The following is a 26,721-nucleotide window of genomic DNA, read 5'->3' on the forward strand; positions in this document are numbered from 1 at the left end:
TCAGAATAAAAATAGTCTGACTAAAATTTCATTAAATTGCTCCATTTAATTTCTTTTCAGAGTAAAATTTATGTTAAAAAGTTATCTTTGACTTTGTAGAAAATAAGGTTTGTCGTATTACAAAATTTGTTCTTCAAAATTAATGTTTTGTTAAAACTGAATTGTACTGACTTTAAATAAAACCAGGTTTTGTTGTTAAATGCCTATTATTTTCCATCTAAAGCAAGACTTCTTATTCATTGATAGTTAATTTTTTTCTTTTCGTGAGTAGTGAGGGGAAATTTGTCAAATGGGAGAATACCCAATGTGTCTACCTTGAAATAAGCAACTTGACAATAATATTTTCTTGAGAAGATTGAGTAGTCATATCTCAGCTATTTTGTCATAGGTAGTTGCCTTCACATTATTTATGAAGTTCAATTTAAATTATTTAGAAGATTAACAGATTGAAGTATAAGATCACTTTCCAATGATATTTCACTGTAAAAAATTTCTTTCCTTTATCCCTTTTCTCCCATTCTCTAAGATTATTTGTCTCCCATTCCATGCTTCTGTCACTCTGTGTTCCATGCATTTGGTGCTTTCATATCTTTGTTCCTACTATAGTTTTCTCCAGACTTTACTATTTTGCTTAAATCAGATTTATGGTTTTAAATATCTCTAATTATTTGCTTTTCCTCACCTTCTGTAATTTTACACATTGACCCCTTATATTTGAGGAATCTCTTCCAATATTTGGAAATGTTTGTCTTCCATGTTGCAATTAAAATGTTTTTTATATCTAGTCTTTTTAAAATCTTGATATACAGAGGATTGTGAAAGTTGGAAAGAGATGTACCATAATCACTATAAAATATGTGCGTTAGGCATAGATTTGGTCTTATAAATCACAGTTGCTCATTTCTGCCAGATCTTGGAGAGGGAGGGAGGGTCATTTTGCAATTATTTTATCATAATTATTTTTTGATTCAGTTCATAAAAAACAGCTGTTAAGTTGGTCTGTTATGCATAGTGAGTTCTGGAAAGAGTCCTATAAATGTATGTAGAGGCCTCCAATCCCAATTTATGGATGAAAGTCTCTTTAAGAAAAAGACAAACTAAAGTTTAAATTACTTTGTAATGGATTAACAAATAGAAAGAAGTATTTCGAAATGGGGAAGTGGGCAGCATGGGAAGTGTTGTCTTAGGGATTAGTTGAAAAGCTTGGGTAAATTTCTTTTGAGGAAATTTAATCCAAGAGCCAAGAAGAGTATACCTTTAGTTCTATTTTCCCCCATTTTCCTCAACTCCAAGGCAAATAGCTCATAATTGGGAGCTTCTGTTATATTATGATTATTCCAAGACAGGATCCTGAGTAGATATTTACTGAATAAAACTATTTGTATTGAACATTTGTTGCCAACAGACCAACCCTGCTCTCACTGGGATGTGAACATAGTTTTTATATTTGCTGTTAATGATATTTTTAATACTAAAATAAGCATGATTAAGTAGTTAATCTCTTTTATTTAATTTGTCTAAAACCTAGCATGCATTTTTGGTAACATATGAGATAGTGAAATTTGATTAGTGTGTATAAATATTAGTTTGTAACAAATTGCCTTCAAATGGTTTTAGGATATTTAAATATAGACTTTCCTAGAGTATATTGCATAATGCCTTTATTTTTCTCCTCTTTTAGGCTAAATGCTCATTTTGAAGTAAATCCAGATTGTTCTGTCTCTCGAGCAGAAATGTATTCTGAATACCTCTCAACTTGCAGTAAATTAGCTCGTGGTGGAATACTAACATCAACTGGATTTTATAAGTGTCTTAGGTAGGATGCATAATTCTTTAAATAAAGTTCTTTTACATCACCTACAGTACTTTCTGCTCTCTAGAGAAAATACCAAATATATATAGTTTTAACTGTCTCTACTATTTGAAATTTTAAATGGGTAGGTTGAATAGGCAAGAGTTGGAACCAGCCTAAATGTTCATCATCAGATGAGTGGATAAGGAAACTGGTATATCTACACAGTGGAATACTATTCTGCTATTAAAAAAGAATGAAATATTGCCATTCACAACAACATAGATGGTCTTAGAGAAAATTATATTAAGTGAAACAAGTCAGGCACAGAAAGAGAAATACTACATGTTCTCACTTATCTGTGGGAGCTAAAAAATAAATAAATATACAAACAAAGGGTTGGGGGGAAGAAGACACAACAATCACAACAAGTCCTTGAACTTGTTAAGACAAGTGAACAGATAAGATGTAGTGCGGGGTGGGGGGGGGAGATGGAGGGAGAAAAAAGGAACCGATAAGGGGACATGAAAATCAACTATAATGTATATTGAGAAGTTAAAATTTAAAAATTAATTAATTAATTAAATGGGTAGGTTGGAGTGGGGTAGAGGTTTAAATAAAAGACAATTTCAGAAATAACAGCTGGTGTTTGTGTTGGAACTTTATAAGGTTTACAAAGAAAGAAAAAGACGTTAAGTTTCCTTTTTTTCCTACTACTTTTACATGTGAAAGACATGACTTTAGATCTTTTCAATATTGAGTGATAGTTTATAATTAATACTCTTATCTTCAAATATCAGGGCTTTTATTTTGCAAAGTTCATAAAATGGGTATTTTTTATTAGTTTTATATGGGGTGGAATTGTTTAAAACACAGTTAATAAATAATGATATTTTTAAAAATTGGAGGATGCTTGCCACCCTTGCAAAATATAGCTTCATGAATCATATTAGTTTATACATAAGTAGCTGAGAATATACTGCCATTCCTGTAAATATTGCTGGAAGTCAGTGTTTTTTCCTAGTGTGCTATTTATCAAAACTAACTGAGTATGTACGTACTTTATAGAACGGTCTTTCCAAATCATACAGTGAAGAGAGTGGAGGATTCCAGTAACAATGGGCAGGCACATATTCACGTGGTAGGAGTAAAACGGAGGGCTATCCCACTTCCCATTCAGATGTACTATCAGCAGCAACCAGTTTCTACTCCTGTTGTTCGTGTTGATTCTGTTCCTGATGTATCTCCAACTCCTTCACCTGCAGGTATTAATTTTTGTTGTGTTTTTAAATATTACTAATTTAATAATAAAAGTAAATGAAGAATGTATATTATATACGTTTAGAATGTGTAACTTTTCATTGTTTTTCCAGTAGCATTTTCTTAATTGGTTTATTTTTTATCATATTCATATAATTCAAAGTTGTTAGAGGTTAATTTTTTTTAAGTATTTTCTCTTGTATTAAGTTAAATAAGTCCTACTTGCAGCTTCTCAGTCATTTCATTTGGAATTTTGACTTTCCCCCTGTATTTTCAGGAATCCCTCATGGATCACAAACTGTAGGAAACCCTTTTCAGAGGACTACTGTTACCAACCATTCTTCAAATTTGACTGCAACACAAATGTCTTTTCCAGTACAAGGTGTTCATACTGTGGCACAGACTGTTTCAAGAATTCCACCAAATCCTTCAGTTCATACCCACCAGCAGCAAAATGCTCCAGTGACTGTCGTTCAGAATAAAGCTCCAATTCCTTGTGAAGTTGTTAAGGCTACAGTAATCCAGAATTCTATACCTCAGACAGCAGTTCCTGTTAGTATTGCTGTTGGAGGAGGACCTGCACAGAGTTCTGTGGTTCAGAATCATAGTACAGGGCCACAACCTGTTACAGTTGTGAATTCTCAGACATTGCTTCACCACCCATCTGTAATTTCACAACAGACTCCATTACACACAGTTGTACCAGGACAGATACCTTCAGGCACTCCTGTTACGGTAATTCAACAAGCTGTCCCACAGAGTCATATTTTTGGCAGAGTACAGAACATACCAGCATGTACTTCTACAGTTTCACAGGGTCAACAGTTAATTACCACATCACCCCAACCTGTGCAGACTTCATCTCAGCAGACATCAGCTGGTAGCCAGCCACAAGACACTGTTATTATAGCACCTCCACAGTATGTAACAACTTCTGCATCCAATATTGTCTCAGCAACTTCAGTACAGAATTTTCAGGTAGCTACAGGACAAATGGTTACCATTGCTGGTGTCCCAAGTCCACAACCCTCAAGGGTAGGGTTTCAGAACATTGCACCAAAACCTCTCCCTTCTCAGCAAGTTGCATCAACCGTGGTACAGCAGCCTATCCAACAACCACAGCAGCCAACCCAACAAAGTGTAGTGATTGTAAGCCAGCCAGCTCAACAAGGTCAAACTTATGCACCAGCCATTCACCAAATTGTTCTTGCTAATCCAGCAGCTCTTCCAGGTGGCCAGACAGTTCAGTTATCTGGACAACCAAACATAACTCCATCTTCTTCACCATCACCTGTCCCAGCTACTAATAACCAAGTCCCTACTGCCATGTCTTCTTCTTCCATCCCTCAATCACAGGGACCACCTCCTACTGTCAGTCAAATGCTATCTGTGAAGAGGCAACAACAGCAGCAGCATTCACCAGCACCCCCACCACAACAGGTACAAGTACAGGTTCAGCAGCCACAACAAGTACAGATGCAAGTTCAACCTCAGCAAACAAATGCAGGAGTTGGTCAGCCTGCTTCTGGTGAGTCAAGCCTGATAAAACAGCTGCTGCTTCCAAAGCGTGGTCCTTCAACCCCAGGTGGTAAGCTTATTCTCCCAGCTCCACAGATTCCTCCCCCTAATAATGCAAGAGCTCCTAGCCCTCAGGTGGTCTATCAGGTGGCCAATAACCAAGCAGCAGGTTTTGGTGTGCAGGGGCAAACTCCAGCCCAGCAGCTATTGGTTGGGCAGCAGAATGTTCAGTTGGTCCAAAGTGCAATGTCACCTACAGGGGGAGTACAAACTGTGCCCATCTCGAACTTACAGATATTGCCAGGCCCACTGATCTCAAATAGCCCAGCAACCATTTTTCAAGGGACTTCTGGCAACCAGGTAACTATAACAGTTGTGCCAAATACGAGTTTTGCAACTGCAACTGTGAGTCAGGGAAATGCAACTCAGCTCATTGCTCCAGCAGGAATTAGCGTGAGCGGAACACAGGCAGGAGTTGGACTTCAGGTGCAAACGTTTCCAGCCACTCAAGCATCTCCAGCTGGACAATCATGTACTACTGCTGCTCCCCCATTCAAAGGTGATAAAATAATTTGCCAAAAGGAGGAGGAAGCAAAGGAAGCAACAGGTTTACATGTTCATGAACGTAAAATTGAAGTCATGGAGAACCCGTCCTGTCGACGAGGAGCCACAAACACCAGCAATGGGGATACAAAGGAAAATGAAATGCAAGTGGGAAGTCTTTTAAATGGGAGAAAGTACAGTGACTCGAGTCTACCTCCTTCAAACTCAGGGAAAATTCAAAGTGAGGCTAATCAGTGCTCACTAATCAGTAATGGGCCATCATTAGAATTTGGTGAGAATGGAGCGTCTGGAAAACAGAACTCAGAACAAATGGACATGCAAGATTTCAAAAGTGATTTGAAAAAACCCCTAGTTAATGGAATCTGTGATTTTGATAAAGGAGATGGTTCTCATTTAAGCAAAAACATTCCAAATCACAAAACTTCCAATCATGTAGGAAATGGTGAGATATCTCCGATGGAACCACAAGGGACTTTAGATGCCACTCAGCAAGATACTGCCAAAGGTGATCAATTAGAAAGAATTTCTAATGGACCTGTATTAACTTTGGGTGGCTCATCATCTGTGAGCAGTACACAGGAGGCTTCAAATGTGGCAACACAGCAATTTAGTGGTACTGATTTGCCTAATGGACCTCTAGCTTCAAGTTTGAATTCAGATGTGCCTCAGCAACGCCCAAGTGTAGTTGTCTCACCACATTCTACAACCTCTGTTATACAGGGGCATCAAATCATAGCAGTTCCTCACTCAGGATCAAGAGTGTCCCATTCTCCTGCCCTATCATCTGATGTTCGGTCTACAAATGGCACAGCAGAATGCAAAACTGTAAAGAGGCCAGCAGAGGATAATGATAGGGAAACAGTCACAGGAATTCCAAATAAAGTAGGAGTTAGAATTGTTACAATCAGTGACCCCAACAATGCTGGCTGCAGTGCAACAATGGTTGCTGTGCCGGCAGGAGCAGATCCAAGCACGGTAGCTAAAGTAGCAATAGAAAGTGCTGTTCAGCAAAAGCAGCAGCATCCATCAACATACATACAGAATGTGGTCCCACAGGTAAGTCATTCTACTATCACATTTCTCTTATAAAATTTCTTATCTGTAAATATGATTTTAGGAGGAAATGCACTGTTTTTTTCATGTTTCACCTTGAAATGTTACTGTGTCAGCTCACTTGTACGCAAGCTGTCCTGCTTTTTTTCTTCTGGTTTTGAATATTAAACAGTTTTCAATTGTTAACTTTAACACATGACTTAAAGAATCTTTCAGTTTTGTTATAGACCCAAATTACTAATTTTGCGGACCCACAGTAGAGAAGCAGTTGCTAATCTAACATCTTTTGGAGAATTTAAAAAATGTATCTTAGTCTTCTTTTTGAGTTAACTGCAGAAGGATGCGGGGGTAAGAGGGGCTTCCTAAGAGTACTCCAAGTGGGGATTTCTGTATTTGATTTTGACATGCATCTGTTTTTGTGGCACTTTTAACAGTACTTTTGTAAAAAGGATCAATCCCACAAGAACTTTATCAAGGTATTCTTGTTATATTTATGTATTGAATTAGTTTTCTTTATTCTTAAAAAAGTATTACTACTTATAATTTCAGTTTGTTTCAGGTGTTCTGATATTCTTACTTTTGTGTTTCTTACTCCTTTGCTCTACTGTCATGTTTCTGCTATTCCCTTTTTAATGCCTACTATCCTGTCTCTGCATGCCTTAGTACATATTTTCTAGGATCAGTGCTAGTGAATTGAGGGTTCAATCAGCCTGTAAAGATTTTAAGGACAATCTTATATGCTGTTTCCACTGAAACCATGGGTTCACTTAACAGTTGCCAATACCTATTTCCTGGATCATTTTTCTTTCACTCTGTGTTTCCTAATTACTGCATAGCCAGAACCTTCTGTGACTGTTGCCAACTCTGCTAGCACTTTTCTGGCTTGGGTTTCTTAGGTCTATGGCCATGGTTGGCATTAGTACCAAATCTAGGTTTGGGGCAGCAGAATGGATGATACAAGAACAAAAAGAAGAGTCCCTTGCTTCAGAACAGTTCTTCCACTAATATGCATCTTTCTTCACTTTCTTCATAAAGTGCTACTCTGGGGCATAATGGGATTTTAATTTATATGTTCATATTGCCTAGATCTATTTCAAAGTAATTAAATAAGATGCGTATTCCTCAGTGGATGCTCTGTACATGGCAATAATTAATACTGAACTGTTGGTGGAAGATACTGAGTCATTTTTACTCAAACGAGCTTCCACAAGTTGAGTTTTTCACTGAAGCACAACTTTTTTGAAATAGTACAATGTCTACTACATAGAAGACGTTCAGTAAGTTGGGTTTTTATATTTTTTTCTTATATTTAATAATTTCCCTGTTCATCTTGATTATATGCCTGACTGGTTTTTTTCCTCTTAGAGTCCTTTTAGTCTTAAGTAGTTATAATAGAGAAAAGCCAAGTTAGAAAATAACTCCATTGCTATGGAATTGTTTCATCAATCCTCATTTTTTGTGTCCTTAATCTTCCCATATAGTTATATTCAATAATGATATCTCAGTAACAAAGAATGAACAATAATACTAGCAAAGATTTTAGTACCTATGCTAGGGACTTTGAACTAAAACATTTTCTCATTTAATCCTCACAACAACCCTATTAGTTAAAAATTGTTATCACCATTTTAGAGAAGAGGACTTAGGATGCTAAATAATTCACCCAAGGTTACCAAGTAATACAAGGTAGCACCAGGACCGAAATCTGGGTGTGTCTGAATCCACAACTGACCCATTAACTTTTCTTTTCTCCACTATTCTAAAGGATTTCTCTGTAAAGTTCTGGAAAACCCTTTTTTATCTAACATTGATTATTTCAAATATTGCATTATAGGATATTTGTAGCTACTAAATAGTAATTTTAGGACATTCATGCTAAAACTCTTTACTTAACACATTGGATATAAATGCAGGTAATTCAAGCCATACATTTTATTTGTAGTCATTGTATTTATTTGAATAAAATAAATACAACTTTTTTCTAATCTGAAAAATCTAAAATTCCATGCATTCTCCTCAAGAATGTAGTTTATATAAAACTCTGTTTCTAAAATTGATATTTGGCTGGCATATAGAAATTAAAAACTTTGCAAGGAAAAAGAAATGCAGTGTGCATGGTGTCTATGAGAATGAAAATCAAAAACCAGGATTCTTATATATAGCACTTAGCAGAGTGCCTGCTACATAAATGGGCACTTAATAATGGTGCATGTATATTTTATCCTCATAAATTCCCATCAGGGCTAGATATTAGAAACAGGAAAAAAAAAAAAAAAACCTGATAAAGATGACATCTTAAGTTTCTTTTGAATGGTAGGCTTTGGGCCTTCTTAAGAGCCTGCTAATAGAAAACCATTTCCATTGTCACCTAGATTCCTTAAATTTCTTCATGTATTCTTAAATATTGCATTTTAGACCTTTGTTTAATACCATTTTATTCACTATTAAACTGGTAGCTTAGGGCTGGCCAATTAGCTCAGTTGGTTAGAACTCAGTCTTAAAACACCAAGATCAGGGGTTCAGATCGGATAGCAATCACAAAAATAAATAAAAATAAATAAATAAATTGATAGCTTAAAGGGGTAGACAAAATAGAAGATTTTAAATGTGATTTCTCAGCCAAACCTTGTTATTTCCACCATTTCGAGGAGTCTAGGGATGTTAAGGAGGCACCTGGAACTCAGGAAGGGACTTCCAGACTTGCAGAATGCTCAGGGCTGGAAAGACTGTAGGGAAGTGTCCCTGCTGAGAAAGACCAATAGGTAATCGTTCCTAATACTGTTATTATTTCATTTTTTTCTTTATTTTTTGTTCCTTCCCACCTCCATTAATAAGCTGTATTAATTTCGTTACAGAAAAAAAAAATAGGAACAAGGAAGAATATATATAAAAGTAAATTATATAACCATAGGTTTTGTAATTAAGTAGTATTTACCTGGGCAGTTCATATAAATACAAAATAACTTGTACCTAATAAAAGGCAAATTTTTTCATTTGTAGCTGCTTTTTAAAAATCTGTTGTATTTGCAAGTTCAAGTGCAACTTATAGGATTCTATTTCCAGTGCCCTACCCTCTTCCACTGTTCATGAATTGATATCTGCAGGAGACATAAAACCAGATTGGCAAATTAAAAAATAAAAATGAACTAAAAATGAAGTGACTTAGTTATATATACTTATCTGAAGACTTATTTGTTCCAGGATCATACAAAACACATGTTGAACATATCTGTATCTGTTAATCCCATGATCTGCCAAATTCTTGTATATAAAATGAGTTTACGTAAGGATGTACCTGTTGAAGGTATTTTATATATGACTCTCCTCAGTTCCCTGTCCCTCACACATGAATCATTCCTGTAAATATTGGTATCTTCTTGGTCCCTTTCTTTCTTTGATAAAGAGCTTGAGAAAGTTAATCAGCCCATCAGAAAGGAGATCTGTAGCCTCAGGGGGGCAGCATTTAATCATAGCCATAGAAGACTATTATAGCAAAAATCTGAAGAATATCATTTCACTGTTTTTTAAAAGTACTACTGCTCAGATTTGTGGACAAGTAGCACATTGTAAAAATTAAGGAAGGCATTTTTACCACTAAATATAGCTTTTATGTTTGTATTTCAATGTGTTCTTATAAAACAGTCTCGGTATGTATTGATTATCTAGATTTATACTTAATAAGAGGAAAAAACTTGGTAATTTAAGAAAACAAGGGAATGTTGGAGCTGAAAGAGGTGTAGATATTATCTTGTCCAAAACACTAATTTTTAAGAGTTGAAGTGACTTGTCCACACTTAACAAAAATCTTCTCTTTTCCAGTGATTTATATTATTGTCTTAATTCTGCTTCCTTAAGTACGTTTAGACTAATTGGAATCTCCTTTACATCATCACATTTATAGTAAATCTAATTCTTGTATCTTACAAGATTTTGAAAGTATCTCTCCTTACTTATCTCTTCTTTAGAATACATTTTCCCAGTCTCTTCAATTCAACTTCAGGTGTTATGGTGTCTGGTCTGTTCACCATCCTGTTTACCTCGACCAGTTCTCTTAAATGTCTTTCAAAATGTGTAGCTAGAATTGAACACAGTGTTTCATCACTATTAACAGTTTATTTTGAAGAGAATAAATTATGACTTTGTAGCCTTTTAACACATACTGAAATGTTTACATTTTAGTCTATTTGAAGGTTTTTAAAGTTTAATATGAATAAACTATATAAGAGCATCAAATCAAAGTATTATCAGTGATATCCAGATTTTTTTTAGCTATAATTCTTTAGTCTATTTGAAGGTTTTTAAAGTTTAATATGAATAAAGTATATAAGAGCATCAAATCAAAGTATTATCAGTGATATCCAGATTTTTTTTAGCTATAATTCTTGAAAAGATGGTAAAGGAAAATGAGATTATAATTTCATGACAAGAAGAGTAATATCTTTGCCAAAAACAAAACTGTATTAACTAACATTTTAGTTAATTTTATATTATAAAAGAAATCACAGAATTGTGTCTCATCCTTTGCATAATTTTACATTTCTGGTCAAATGCTGAATTTTTGTGCCTTTTCTACTTTGATTAAAAAAACTGTAACATGAAAAATTAGCTAGCTCTTCCTCAGTACAGTCGAGCAATGATACAGAATATTCTTCGAGAGGTGATCATTCCAAAAAACATTCCTTTCAAACCTGCTTTTACATTTGCATTTGAGTTATGGCTATGGTTAATGTTCTGGCAATTCACAGTAAGTAGTAATGCTAAGAGAAAGTAAACTTTTACATCCTAAAACAAATCTATTTTGCATTTTCATATAAAAGACCTAATTCTTTAAACATGGTTACTTTAATTGGTACTTTGAAAAATATGTAGTACAAAAGTAGAGCCAATAAGCCCCCAAATAACCATTACCTAGCTTCAAATATTATCAACATTTTGCCATTCTGGATTTATGTGTTCCTCACCACAATTTTTTCCCCTGGAATACTTTAAAGCAAATTCCAAACATTATTTTATTTTGTCAATAAATACTTCATTGTATGTTTCTCTAATAGTTAAGGACTTTTGAGTAGATATATAAAACCATAATACCAAATTATACCTAACAAAAATAGTAATTTCTTAATACTAAATGACACCAAGTTCATGTTCATTGTTCCCCAGTTGTCTTAAAAAATGTTTTAACAGCTTATTTGAATTAGGATCCACATCCTAAAAATTTTTACACATTGCATTTGGTTAATATGTCTTTTATTCAGTCTTAATTTAAAAGTTTAGGTTGACTTCAATAATCCTTGCCACACCTCCCTTGTTAGCATTTGGGATTAAAATAATACACATTGCATTTGGTTAATATGTCTTTTATTCAGTCTTAATTTAACAGTTTAGGTTGACTTCAATAATCCTTGCCACACCTCCCTTGTTAGCATTTGGGATTAAAATACTTTATGATTGGCTGACTGATTAGCTCAGTTGTTTAGAGTGTGGTATTATAACACCAAGGTCAAGAGTTTGGATCCCTATATCAACCAGCCACCAAAAAAAACCCAAACCAAACCAAACCAAAAATACTGTATAAATACGTGTTATTAAATTTTCTATGTGATATCAACGAGTTCTTCAATTACCAAAAAACAAAACAACAGCCAAAAAACTAGGGTAAAAGTTTATTAGCACTTATAAAAATAAAATTAAGCTTAAATTACAAATATAGGACAGGATAATTAATAAAATACCTAATTTAAATGGTGATAGTGTAGGGAACCAGAAGATTCATTTTGAGGGAATTTGATACCTTTGACAAATTTATCCTTTGTTTAAAATTCTGGAATATTTGTAACTTGTAACTCTGCAGTATTTTTACTGGGCTGGTACCGATCTCTTGGTTTTCTATATTTTTAATGCAGTATTTCATTTCAAGGGAACAATTTGACTATTTTATAAATTCACTAATTTTAGTGTTAATGTTTTCTTCGACCCTCTTTTTTTCCCTTCCCTATGTTCTCACCATCAGAGTTTTTACGGCTTTAAGAATTTGCAGGTGAATGATTGTCAGATCCATGTTTCTAGCATTAACTTCTATTTATGGATAATTTTAGTTGGTTCGTCTGTCACTGTCCCCAAATTGAACTCATCACCTTTCCTCTTTCCTCCAAAATTTTTCTTCTGGACTTCTTTATTTACATAATAATAATAATAGTATTGTTTTTACTTGCCATTTATTGAGAATCTAGAGGTAGGCTCTTCCCATATAGTGTCTCTACTCTTCCCATCATCCCATAAATTAGATTTTATTACTTACACTTTATAGATGAGAAAACTGAAGATCAGAGAGGTTAAGTAGGTTGCCCAAGGTCACATGGTAAGTTAAAAGGCAGATGGAAAATTTGAGTCCTGATCTGTCAAGCTGGAAAATCTTCATCCTATCCCTGACATCTGTACTGCCCTAAAATGTTTTTCATACATGTATATGTTTTCCCATTATAAAATCTTAAGGGTAGGAACCTATTATGTAAACAATTTTATTCACATTCCAAAAGTAGGGGTTTTTTCTGCAGAGCATAGAACTCAAAAAGTTCTGTGACTTCCCATTTTTTATAATAACTTCTTTTTCCAACATTTTATTCTCTTCCTTTCATGTGTGTAACAGTCATATGTTTGTGTTTTGTCTGTTTTTATTTTTGATTATTATGGCTTTTAATCTGAGGTTTTTAGCAATTTTAACTTAGTGTTTGTACATTTATTCCAAATATTGCCTTATAAATTAAAAGGCATATTCAATATTTTCCCCAAATTTTAATTTATTACCGTTAAACAGTGCTTTGAAAATGGTATGCTATCATTTCCCTAAGAAATTTAGTATTATTTTTTCCCTTTGTGGTATTTTGAGGAAATGTATTGCCTAAAATTGTTTTAAGGTACATTAAATAGAATCTTTTTACTAGTATTATTCATCAAAGGATGTAATCAAGCAACTTCATACACTAAAATTGTTAGTTCAGCAGTTTACTGCAAATTAGTTAATATTTATGATATTCTGCTTACACGGTTGTATTATTTTTAACTATCTGAAATTTTCTTTGCTTTTTACCACATATTGTTTGTTTTATATTATATTCCTTAGAAAATCTAAAAGGAAATATTATGCAAAGAAATGATAATTTGCAGTTGACCTGTTCTTGTGCAGAATATACCTAAGTAAATCAAATGAATTTATAGTATATTTATTTCTCATTTAAAACTATAATTATGTTGTTCATATGTAAAAATCTTAATTTTAAATAATTTATATTTTATAATGATAACAACAATGTGATCTTGTTTCTGTGGTTCCATATTAAAGAATCGGACTTCCTAAATATTTTTGTAAAAATTATTATCTGATAATCATTAACTTAAAATTACAAAATGTGTTTCCTATGTTAGAAATGCGCTAACTGTTAATGTAATCAAACTTGTAAGACTGTAACTTACAGGACTGTACTATAAAATACCAATTTTTCAGTGTTATATCACAAACTCTGTGTTTTTGCTTTTTCACAGAACACTCCTATCCCACCTTCACCAGCTGTACAAGTGCAGGGCCAGCCTAACAGTTCTCAGCCTTCTCCATTCAGTGTATCCAGTCAACATGGAGAGCCAATGAGAAAACCTGGACAGAACTTTATGTGTCTGTGGCAGTCTTGTAAAAAGTAAATGGCAATTTTATTTGATATACAAAAGTATTCTTTGTTTTGGAATGCTTTTATATTTAAATGTCTGTCATCAATAATTTTATGAAAATTTTCTTTTGAAACCACTGACTTTTAGCAAAAATATTTTGTAAGAGTTATATTTGTTTGAATCCTGTGGCACTGAAGCTAAGAAATGTGTATAAGTGATGGAAAGAACTTCATTGCCTAATAGTAGGCTGTTAGGGAATGTGGTTCAGCATTAATTTTTAATAAAAGAAAATCAGTTAATTTGTATATTTGGCTGTGAAAAAGAGGTTTTGTAAAGTGACTTGAACTTAGTGGCAGCTATAGAATTTCTGTATATTAGAAACTTAGGAGTGGTAACCTATTAAAAGGGAATGACTTGTCTTAAGTTTGAGTTTTGGGTGGATACCCCATGAAAATTACTTTTAAAGCCATACCATCTCACAATTTAATAATTAAGATGAACAGCAAGTAGAACCAAACTTAAATAAAGGCTTCATAGACTTGAAGGAAACTTGAGAAGAATGTTTGTTAAAATAAAAATCTTAGGGGCCGGCCCGGTGGCGCACTGGAGAGTGCGCCGCTTGGGAGCGCGGCGGCGCTCTTCGTATAGCATACATTATACGAAGTTATACGAAAAACTCTTTACTTAACACATTGGATATAAATGCAGGTAATTCAAGCCATACATTTTATTTGTAGTCATTGTATTTATTTGAATAAAATAAATACAACTTTTTTCTAATCTGAAAAATCTAAAATTCCATGCATTCTCCTCAAGAATGTAGTTTATATAAAACTCTGTTTCTAAAATTGATATTTGGCTGGCATATAGAAATTAAAAACTTTGCAAGGAAAAAGAAATGCAGTGTGCATGGTGTCTATGAGAATGAAAATCAAAAACCAGGATTCTTATATATAGCACTTAGCAGAGTGCCTGCTACATAAATGGGCACTTAATAATGGTGCATGTATGGTCAGTAAAAAAGACAAAAAGGGAAAAAAATAAATAAATAAAAATAAAAATAAAAAAAATAAAAATCTTAGTTTCTCTAACAGTGCTCAGCCAAGACCCTTTTCCCTGAGTCATTTTTTAGAGGTCTAGGACTAAGGCATTTGTCTTAGACATAATACCCTTCATTTCTTAGATATTAAAGATTCCGTTTCACTCTTCATAACAAATTGGTAGAAATTACTGCATCACTTAAAATCTGTATTTGCTGTTCATAATTTTTATGATATAGATATTGTATTTCATTGTAAGCTTCATACACAGACTTACTGTAAGATTGTGGCTATCCATTTAGCCTAGGGTTTATTAATAATAGGCAAAATTTCTGTGGAGCAACGTTTATTAAATTTTAAATCTCATCCCACTAGTGTGGTCTAGTGGGGTCATGAAATTATTTTAGTAGGTCTTGACCAGTGGATTTTTGTTTTTCTTTTCGATGAAAAAAATGAATTAATTACATCAGATTCCATCAGGTTAGTAAGGGTAAGTATTGTTTTCAGTTAGATATATAAGATATACAATATTATATATAAAATATGTGTGTGTACTTGATCATAGTGTAAAATCTGTCCAAAAAGGTCTTTAAAAATCAGTGCTTTAGATTGCCTTGTCTCTGATTATTTCTTTCATTCATTTTATTGACCTTCTCTCTCTTTTTTTTAGTGTATGTTCTAAGTTCATTTGAAACTTTTCTTCACTGATGGCAATTTTACTACTTCCATTTGTTTTAAGAGTTTTTGTTTTTTCAGTGGCAAACAGTAGTTGACAAAATAGGTAGTCAACTAAAGCTGTCTAATGATTTCTTTATAGGTTAGGAATAACTGCTTTAGATGCAGTGTTTAGAGTACTTCAAGAAAAACATTTTCTGCAAGAGTTAATGAACCTAGATGTGTAGCACAAGTTTCCCATCTAGCTAATAGGATCAGTGTTACATAATTTGATGACAGGCCTTTCCTTTGTAAGTCTTTTCTAAATAAGGCAGATTCAATAAGGCTTCTTAGAGCTTGTCTTTTTTTTTTAAGCCATAGTTTTTAGACATAGCATTGCTAACAAGTTCAGTATGAGTCTGCAAATATTTATTGAGCATTCTCTAGTAGAGTGCATGCGCTAGGGAGCTAGAAATACAAGGATCACTCTCGGCCCTTGGGATACAGATCCCCAAAACAAATTACAGTATGAATAAGTGCTATAAAAAGATAGTTTTATAGTAATGTTGGCAGCATAGTGGACAGTTAATATAACTCTGAGATGGTTGGATAAGTTTTACTACAGACATTACATTTGAGTTGGGTCTTGAAGAATGGGTAGGAGTTTGTCGAGGCAAAAATTATTCCAGTCAGAATGGCAAGTGCAATCTCAGGAGTTGTAAAAGGAACTGGTATGCCCAGGAAATGTGTGAAACTTAGGTTACCAAGAACATAAGGACATAAAGAGAGTAATGGCTTTTATTTTTCATATTTAGTTTCAATTTCAAGTGGAAAAATAAATGTGTCATAGCCATTGTCCACTAAGTGACTAAGTTCTAATTTCTTTAATAGCAGATCAAAAATATTTGTGAAGAACTTTCTTTGTTTCCATCATATTTATTTTGTTTATTTATTGTTTGTCTCCATCATAATTAGAGCTAAAATTACTTCCTTTACTGATACATTACTGTAAAATGTTTAGTTTTCAAGTTGAAATAGATGACCATGGGCTCCCTTCCTTTCATGGAATTAACAGTAACTTTTAATAATATACATTTAACCTGTTTTTAGTTCTGTGGAAGGACCTCACTTTACATGGATTTTTTTTGTATTTATAATTCTTTTCTATTTCTTTTCTGTGTATAATATATATTCTTTTCATTGAGCCACTCCCTCTTATGTCATCACATCAGTACTTGCTTTTAAATCTGCAAGTGTGTATCTCTAAAAAATAGGGACCCCTCTCTTTAAAAATAAACACCATACCATCATACCCCTGTAGAAAAACATTAATCCCCTTCAGTATTTTGAATTCTTTAAATATCCAGTCAGTCTTTACATTTCTTCAGTAGCCTTTTGTTTATTTAGAGCTTGAATTGGAATCTAAGGTTCAAACATTGCCTCTGGTTGGTAAATCTTAAATCTCTTTTAATCTGTAGATTACTTCTCCATCTCTCAATTTTTTTCTTGCAATTTTTTTTTTGTTGGAAAAATCAGGTAATTTGTCCTGTAGAGCATCACAATCTGGATTTTGTTTATATCATTTAGCGTGTTCTCTGACCCTGTATTTTTCTGCACAGTGGAACCTTTGTCCAGATTTATGAAGATTATGTTAGAAATGGTATTGTGTACTTCCATCAGGAGATGTGTAATATCTCTTTGTCTGTTTTTGTGATGTAAACAGCCATTGAGGATCATTGCATAGAACATTATTTCATTAAGGATTGTAAAACATGAAAGGCCCCCTTTTATTAACTATTTAGTTTCTCTGGGAAATAGTTCCTAGAGGAAAGGCAAGAAAGATGCTTATTTCCCTTACTTACCAGTTTTCAAAATAATAAGTTGTTTACTAATGCTCTACAGAGGTGACCACGAAGTTTGGTTTTTGTTTGTTCTGTTTTTGGTATAATTATCGACTAATGTATGAATATCTGTCCATTGCAGCTATTATATCCTTCTTGGTGTTCAAATTGTGCCATATTTGGTCAGTGAAAGCCTATTCAAGCTGATTGCCAAATCCTTTGGTTATGATCTTAGTAGGAGTGTTTAATAGCTTCCCTACTTTAGGTTAGACAAGATGTTCCAGGTGTGTCTTCTACGTTTTCTTCCTCACACCTGAGGATCTCCAAGGATCCCCTGGTTTCTTTTAATGGGAAATGGTATTTAGTCTGGGCACCAGAGATACCTGCTGCTTTTAAGTTGGTTATTGTTTCTAGGGCTTTTCAGTGGACAGACTAGAAATCTATCATTTTGGGGTAGAGGGATGTTGTAAAGTAAAAGGCATCATGTGTTCATATTCATACTTGGAATTTAAGTTCAGTCAACAAAATCTTTCCTTCATCATTTTCACATCTGTATTTTCTTTTCTCCCATGCCGAAAGTCCCACGTCTTAGTAATGATAACAACATATCTTTTATCCTCTATTACATTTGTAACAGTATCAAAATAAGTCCCATACTACCTGCAGCAATATGATTACTGAAAAAATTTTAGAGTTTTCTTCTTTTTGTTTTGAAAGTATATTCTACTATGGGTTGTACAATCACAAATTACTGTGTTTTAAAGTTTTAAAATAGTTACTCTATGGTTATATCATCAACTGGACACAATAATGGTTCACTTTATTACATATTTTAGGGGATTATTCTTTTTTTTTGTCCTTTTTGAGACTGGCCACACTGCGCTCAGCCAGTGAGTGCACTGGCCATCCCTATATAGGATCCGAACCCACTGGCGGGAGCACTGCTGCACTCCCAGCTCCACACTCTCCCGAGTGCGCCATGGGCTCCGCCCGGGATTATTCTTTTTGAAACTTATAATTATTTAAAATATTTACGTGGTTCCAAAGTCAAATTAACAAAACAAACTATATTCGAAGACACTTAGCTCCTGTCACTCTCTTCTATCTTACTTCTTTCTTCCCCCATAAATCACCTTTTTTTTTAATCTTTAAAATATAAATAAATTGCAAATCTATTTGTATTTTCTACTTTCTTAAATAAGGGAAGGCATACTGTGGTAAGACAGATTATAGTTCCCGCTCCCCCTGATAGGTTGTTCATGTCCTAATCCTCAGCACCTGCAAATGTTACCTTACATGGCCAAAGGAACTTTTCTGATATGATTGGGTTAAGGATTTTAGGATGAGAAGATTGTCCAGATGGGCCTAATGTCATCTCAAGTGTCCTTATAAGAGAGAGGCAGGCAATCAGAGAGAGAGAAGGCAGTGTGATAATGAAAGTACACAGAGATGTGAAGCTGCTAAAGTGCTGGCTTGAAAATGGAGGGAAGGGGCCGTAAGCCAAGGAATGCATGCTAACGCTGGAAAAGGCAAGGAAACAATTTCTCCCCTAGAGCCTCCCAATAGAGTGCAGTCCTGTTGACATCTTGCTTTTCACCCAGTGAAACCCATTGTGGACTTCTGACTTCTAGAATTGTAAAACAATAGATTTATTTTAAGCTACTAAATTTGTGATAATTTGTTAAAACAGCAATAGGAAACTAAAACACATACTATGTATACTTTTCCCTAGCTTGTTTTTATCAAACTTAATAAATATATCCTAGAGAGCATTCCAACCTAGTATTTAGAGATAATCTACATTCCTTTTTTACAGCTTCATAGTACTTCATTGTATAGATACATCATTATTTGGTCAAACAATTCCCTATAGATAAGTATTTCTTTTCAAGTTTTTTCTTTTTAAAAATAGTGCACTATTGAATCACCTTGTGCAATAGTCTTTTTGTATTTTTGCCAGTATATCTTTGAGTTAGATTCTTAGGAGTGGAATTGATAGGTCAAAGAATAAATGTATATGTAATTTTGCTAGGTATTGCTGTTTTCTCCATAGCGGTACACCATTGTGCATTCTCACCAGCAATGTATGAGTACTCATTTCCCCACACCCATGCAAACACAGTATGTTATCAAACATTTGGATGTTTGCCAATCTGATGGTCAAGAAATGATAATTCAGTGCAATTTTAGTTTTCATTTCTTTCTATGTCAGCTGTTTTATATATCTAAGTGTTATTCTTTGCAGTTGTTTGGTATTTTTATTTTTTTAAAAATGTATTTAGGTAGTTTAATCAATTTCTTAACTATATGTGTCTCTAATATTAGGTCACTAGAGACATATTCAGGATTGTGTTTATTTTAAACATTTAAAAAAATACAGTCTTATTTTTAAAATGTTTCATAAAATTGCCTGTAATCTTTTTCAAAGTTGCATTTTATGGCTTTTAACTTGAAATTGTTGACACCCTCAATTAACTCTTCTCTGTGGACCATATTTTTAAACTAATTAATTTACTTTAATGGATACACTGTAATTGTACATATTTAAGGGGTACAATCTGATGTTTTGATACATACATATGTTGTATAATGATTAGGTCAGGGTAGTTTGATGTATCCCTCACCTCATGCATTTATCATTTCTTTGTGGCGAGAACATTCAAAAGCCTCTCCTGTAGCTATTATGTAATATACAAAACTTAACTATAAACATGGTCACCCTCCTGTGCAATAGAACACCAGAACTTATTCCTCCTATCTAATTCTAACTTTATGCCTGTTGGCCAACCTCTCCCTGTTTTCCCTTCCTCCCCTCTTTACTCCCCAGTCTCTGGTAACCACTGTTCTATTCTCTGCCTCTATAATATCAATTTTTTTGCTTTTTAGATTCCACATATTGAGATTGTATGGTACTTATTTTTCTGTGCCTGGCTTACTTCACTTAACATAAGGTCCATTCATGTTGCCACAAATGACAGGATTTCATTCTTTTTTAGAGCCAAATAGGACTCCATTGTGTATATGTACCACATTTTTTTAATCTATTCATCCATTATTGGACACTTAAGTTGATTCCATATCTTGGCTTTTGTAAAAAAAAAAAAAAAAAAAAATGCAATAGACATGGGAGTGCAGATATCTCTTTGACATACGAACTTCACTTTCTTTAGGTATGTATACCCAGTAGTGGGATTGCTAGATCATATAATAGTTCTATTTTTAAGGAACCTCCATACTGTTTTCCATAATGGATGTACTAATTTACACTCCCATCAACAATGTACAATTGTTCTCTTTTCTCCACATCCTTGTCAGCACTTGTTTTCTTTTGTCTTTTTTTTTTTTTTTTCCTTTTTGTCTTTTTTCGTGTCCGGCAACCCTCAGTGTCGTGCCCGTACCGGACCGGGACATGGTGGATTTCTCTCTTTCTCCTTGTAGTTCTATCAGTTTTTGTCTCACATGTATTTTGATGCTTTGTGTTAGATGCATACACCTCAAGGATTGTTATGTCTTCTTGAAGAATGTATCTCTCGTATAACTTCGTATAATGTATGCTATACGAAGTTATTACTGTGGGATCCGAACCCCCGGCGGGAGCGCCACCGCGCTTCCCAAGCAGCGCACTGTAGCAGTGCACCACCGGGCCGGCCCCTCTTTTGTCTTTTTAGATAACAGCCATTTTAACTAGAGTGAATTGGTGTCTCGTTGTTTTGATTTGCATTTCCCTGATGATTACTGATGTTGAGCATTTTTTCATGAGTATGTTTTCGTGAGCATTTTTTCATGAGTATGTTTTCTTCTGAGAGATGTCTGTTAAGATCCTTTACCCATTTCTTAGTAAATTCTTGTTAGATGTATAGTTTGCAAATATTTTCTCCTAGTCTGGTTGTCTCTTCCATCTGTTAACAGTTTCCTTTAAGTGCAAAACCTTTTTAGTTTGATGTAATCCCACTTGTCTATTTTTGCTTTTATTGCTTGTGCTTTTGAAGTCTTCTTTAAAAAATCTTTGCCCAGCCCCACATTGTGGATCATTTCCCCTATGTTTTGTTCTAGTAGTTTCATAGTTTTGGGTTTTACATTTAAATCTTTAATCCATTTTGAGTTGATTTCTGTATCTGGTGAGAGGTAGGGGTCTAGTCTCATTACTCTGCATATGGATATCCAGTTTCCCCAGCACAATTTATTGAAGAAACTGTCTTTTCCCCAATATGTATTCTTAGCAACTTTTCCAAAGATCAGTTGGTTGTAGGTACATGAATTTATTTTGGGGGCTGTCTATTCTGTTCCATTGATCTATGTGTCTGTTTTTATGCCAGGGTCATGAAGTTTTGGTTACTCTCACTTGTAGTATAATTTGAAGTCAGAAAGTGTGGTGCCTCCAGCTTTGTTTGCTTTTCTCAGGATTTCTTTGGCTATTCAGAATCTTTTTTGATTCTTTATAAATTTTAGGATTGTTTTTTCTATTTCTGTGAATAATGTCATTGGTATTTTGGTAGGGATTACATTAAATCTGTAGATTGCTTTGGGTAGTATGGCCATCTTAACAATATTAATTCTTCCAATCTGTGAACACAGTATATCATTCCATTTATTTGTGTCGTCTTCAATTTCTTTCTTCAAAGTTTTATACTTTTCAGTGTAGAGGTCTTTCATCTCCGTAGTTAAGTTTATTCCTAGTTATCTTACCTTTTTATAATCATCGTAAAAGGAATTGTTTTCTTGTTTTCTTTTTCAGATAGTTTGCTATTAGTATATGGAAATGCTGTTGACTTTTGAGTGTTGATTTTGTGTCCTGCAACTTTACTTAAATTTATTAGTTCTAATGGCTGTTTGGTGGACTCTTTAGGGTCATCAGCAAACAGGGACAGTTTGACTTCCTCCATTCCAATTTGGATGCCTTTTATTTCTTTTTCTTGTCTAATTGCTCTGGCTAGGACTTCTAGTACTGTGGTGTATAGAAGTCATGAAAGTAGGTATCTGTGTCTTGTTCCCAATCTAGAAGGGTAAGCTTTCAGCTTTTCCCCACTCAGTATGATGTTAGCTGTGGGTCGGTCATATATGGCCTTTATTGTGTTGAAGTACATATCATCTATACGTAGTTTGTTAGAGTTTTTATCATGAAGGAATGTTGAATTTTGTCAAATCCTTTTTCTCTGTCATATGATCAGTTGAAATGGTCATGTGGTTTTTGTCTTTCCGTTAATGTGGTATATTGCTGTAAGGAGACAACATGGCAGAGGCAGGATGCCTTGCTCTGCTCATTGTGGTGCTGTCCTGTTTTCCTGGTCCCTTTTTGGTGGAGGGAAAGAGTGCTAGACTAGTCAGTCATCTTACTCTACCTTCACTGTTCTTTTCTATTTTGATGGAGCTCTTCATATGTTAGGTACATTAACATTTTGTCTGCTGTGGTGTAACATGAAAAAGTTTTTCCCAGTTCATCATTTGTTTCTTCTGTTTTGCCCCTCCCCTCCTTTTTTGTTGTTTTTTTGCTTTTTTGGTTTTTTTTGTTTTGGGGGGGCAAGGAAACAATTTCTCCCCTAGAGCCTCCTTGGTTTGGGGGAGGGTTTGTTCATCATTTGTTTATTTTACTTTGCACCCCTCCCTTTTTTTGTTATGGATAATGTTTTTTTTTATTGTTGTTGTTTAATTATTGTATAATAAAATTTGTTAGCCCTTTCATTATTGCTTCTGTGTCTGGGTTATAGTTAGCAAGGTTTTTTCCATTCTTCAGGTTACAGAAGAATCTCCCTATGCTTTTTTGTAGAACTTATATAATTTTATAGTTTATATTTAAATCTTTTAATTTTTGGATTTTTCCCATGTCAGCTATCTAGTCCTAAGGAAATGAGGATGAGTCAGTGGGTTTTGCTTGAATTTGTCACAATAACTATTCATTTTTGTTGTTGTTCTGTAGAAACTGTTAATTCCTAGAAAACTAAGAGTCAGTGGATATTTGGTTTTTAATGCTATCCGTGGGGCAATTAAAACTAAGTTTATTATTATATTTCTAACTTGTGAAAAAATTTAAATTTCAAAATAGCATTCTCAGAAGATAACAACATGGTTGTCAGTTTGGTGTATATCTTTCCAAACTTTTTTTTTTTTTTCATGTAGAACTATAGTTTGTGCTTTTTATTTTACACTCTAAGCAAACTATATCCACTGATCTAGAACTCACTTTATTAATATATGTAATATTTATTAATATGAAATATATATACCTTTTAATGTTAACTCATAGATTACTCATTCTTTGTATGGAATACCAACAATTCCTTTTTATGAATATGAATATAAATGCTTTTGCAATATACGTACAAGTATTTGTCATCCGTGTTGGTAAACAGAACTGCTTGTTCTTCTTTGACAGGATTGCTCCTGAATTGTGCGGACACATTTTTTTTCCAGGAATTGAAATGGCCTAGCATTCTAATCTGTTTAACCATATCTCACATTAAGGATATTTGGGTTTTTAGTTATCTGCTCTTACAAGTAAACAGAGCTGTGGTGAACAATTTTGTGCCTATACCACCTTTTCTACAAGTATTTAAGTGGGATAAAGTAGCAAATTGGGGATTGCTGGGTCAGGTGGTATACATATTTTTTATTTTTATAGAAATTGATAAATTGCCATCCAAAAATGTGATGTTAATTTGCAATTCAAACAATACAGTGTGGACATACTTGTTTTCCCACTACCTAGCTACTACAAATATTAGGAGAATGTCATTGCCAATCTGGTAACCACAAAAAGACCTCTTCAATTTTTATTGCTTTCTTGTTGTTTAAATTTTTTTCCTTTTTTTTTTTTTTTTGTCTTTTTTCGTGTCCGGCAATGGACTGCAACCCTCAGTGTCGCGCCCGCACCGGACCGGGACCGGCAACGGGATCGCAACCCTCGGTGCTGCGCCCGCCCCTCGCTCAGCCAGTGAGTGGGAACCGGTCTGCATGTGGGATCCGAACCCTCGGCGGGAGCGCCGCCGCGCCCCCAAGCGGCGCACTGTAGCAGTGCGCCCCCGGGCCGGCTTTAAATTTTTTTTTTTTTTTTTTTCCTTTTTGTCTTTTTCCATGTCCAGCAATGGATCGCAACCCTCAGTGTCACCCCCGCACCAGACCGGGACCGGCAACGGGATCGCAACCCTCAGTGCTGCTCTCGCGCCTCGCTCAGCCAGTGAGCGGGAACCGGTCTGCATGTGGGATCCAAACCCTCGGCGGGAGCGCCGCCGCACTTCCCAAGCGGCGCACTACAGCAGTGTGCCACCGGGCCGGCCCTAAATTTTTTTAATAGACTTTTTTTTAGAGGAGTTTTAAATTCACAGCAAAACCGAGTGGAAAGTACAGAAAGTTTCCATACACTCTTTTCCCCCACAAACATACACATTCCTCCACTGTCAGTATCTCTGTAGGAGTAGTACATTTGTTAACAATCAGTGAACCTACATTGACACATCATTATTACCCCAAATTTATAATTTAAGTTTGTTTACTTTTTGTACAGTTCTGTAGGTTTTAGCAAATTGTATAATGTGTATCCACCATTACAATAACATACAGAGTACTTTGACCACCCTAAAAATCCCCAGTACTCTACCTTATTTATCCCTCTTCACCTCATTCTCCCATCCCCAGCTCTTTGTAACCACTGATCTTTTTACTGTCTCTATAGTTGTGACTTTTCCAGAATGTCATGTAGTAGAATCATACAACATATAGTCTTTTTAGGCTGGTTTCTGTCACTTAACAGAATGCATATATGGTTCCTCCATGTGTTTTTATGACTTGATAGTGCACTTCTTTTTATCTCTGAATAATATTCCAGTGTATGGATGTACCACAGTTTATTTATTCATTTGTCTATTGAATTATATCTTGGTTTCTTCTGGTTATTGGTAATTATGAGTTAAGCTGGTATAAACATTCATGTGCAGGTTTTTGTGTGGACATAATTTTTCAACTCACTTGGGCAAACACTTAGGATTACAATTGCTAGATCATATGGTAGGACTGTTTAGCATTTTAAGAAACTGCCAAAATGTCTTCCTGAGTAGTTCTACCATTTTGCATTTTCATCAACAATGAATGGGAATTCTTTTTGCTTTACATCCTTGTCAACATTTGGTGCTGTCAAGGTGGACTTTAGCCATTCTGATAGGTGTGCATTGGTATTTCTGTCCCTAATGACATATGATGCTCAGCATCTTTTCATTGCTTATTTACTATCTGTATATCTTCTTTGGTGGAGTGTCTGTTCAGTTCTTTGTTTCAGTTGTTTGCTGAGAGCTTTTAGCATGAGTGGATGTTGGATTTTGTCAAATGCTTTTCTGCACCTATTGGTATGATCATATGATTTTTCTTTTTTGCTCAGTAGATGCAATGGATTACATCAATTAATTTTTGATTTGCATACCTGGAATAAATCCCACTTGGTTGTGGTACATAATTCTTTTTACATATTGTGTGATCTGATTTGCTAATATTTTTGGTGAGGATGTTCACATCAATGTTCATGAGATCCTGGGCTGCAATGTTCTTGTAATGTCTTTGTCTGGTTTTGGTATTAGGTAGTACTGTCCTTATAGAATAAATTAGGAAGCATTCCCTCTGCTTTTTTCTGGTAGGGATTGTAGGGAATTGGTATCATTCCTTGCTTGAATATTTGGTAAAATTCACCAATGAAACCATTTGGTTCTGGTTCCTTCTGTTTTGAAGATTGTTAACTATTGATTGAATTTTTATAGTAGTTATAGGCTTATTTTGATTATCCATTTCTCCTTGTGTGAAGTTTGGCAGATTGTGTTTTTCAGGGAATTGATCTATTTCATCTATGTTATCAAATTTGTGAGCAAAGAAATGTTCACAATATTCCTTTATTATTCTTTTAATGTCCATGGGATCAATAGCACCTTTTTCATTTCTGATATTAGTAATTTGTATCTTCTCTCATTTTCTTGATTAGGTTGCATAAAGGTTTATCTTATTGATCTTTTCAAAGAATCGGCTTTAGGTTTTGTTGATTTTCCCTGTCAAATTCCTCTTTTGAATTTTATTGATTTATTTCTGCTGTAATTTTTATTATTTCATTAATTTTCTTCTGCTTGCTTTGGATTTAACTCTATTTTTAGTTTCCTAAGGTGGAAGCTTAGATTATTGATTTTAGGTATTATGGATCTTTTTTTTTTTTTTTTCGGTAGCTGGCCAGAACAGGGATCAAACCCTTGACCTAGGGGCCGGCCCGGTGGCGCACTGGATAGTGCGCCGCTTGGGAATGCGTGGTGGCGCTCCTGTCCGAGGGTTCGGATCCCACGTACAGACCGGCTCCCGCTCACTGGCTGAGCGAGGC

The 26,721-nt window shown here is 34.6% G+C and overlaps 1 protein-coding gene across 1 annotated transcript in view; it reads left to right on the forward strand.

Moving 5' to 3' along the window:
- ARID2 (AT rich interactive domain 2 (ARID, RFX-like)) overlaps window positions 1-26,721 on the forward strand; it is a 167,674-nt gene that overhangs the window by 114,621 nt on the left and 26,332 nt on the right. The window contains exons 13-16 of the mRNA XM_008576113.1: window positions 1,682-1,816; window positions 2,861-3,057; window positions 3,330-6,190; window positions 13,727-13,875. Coding sequence (XP_008574335.1) covers window positions 1,682-1,816; window positions 2,861-3,057; window positions 3,330-6,190; window positions 13,727-13,875 — 3,342 coding nt within the window. The remainder of the gene's footprint in view (window positions 1-1,681; window positions 1,817-2,860; window positions 3,058-3,329; window positions 6,191-13,726; window positions 13,876-26,721) is intronic.

Source organism: Galeopterus variegatus, unplaced genomic scaffold (assembly GCF_000696425.1).
Source record: "Galeopterus variegatus unplaced genomic scaffold, G_variegatus-3.0.2 Scaffold1290, whole genome shotgun sequence".
NCBI lineage: Eukaryota > Metazoa > Chordata > Mammalia > Dermoptera > Cynocephalidae > Galeopterus > Galeopterus variegatus.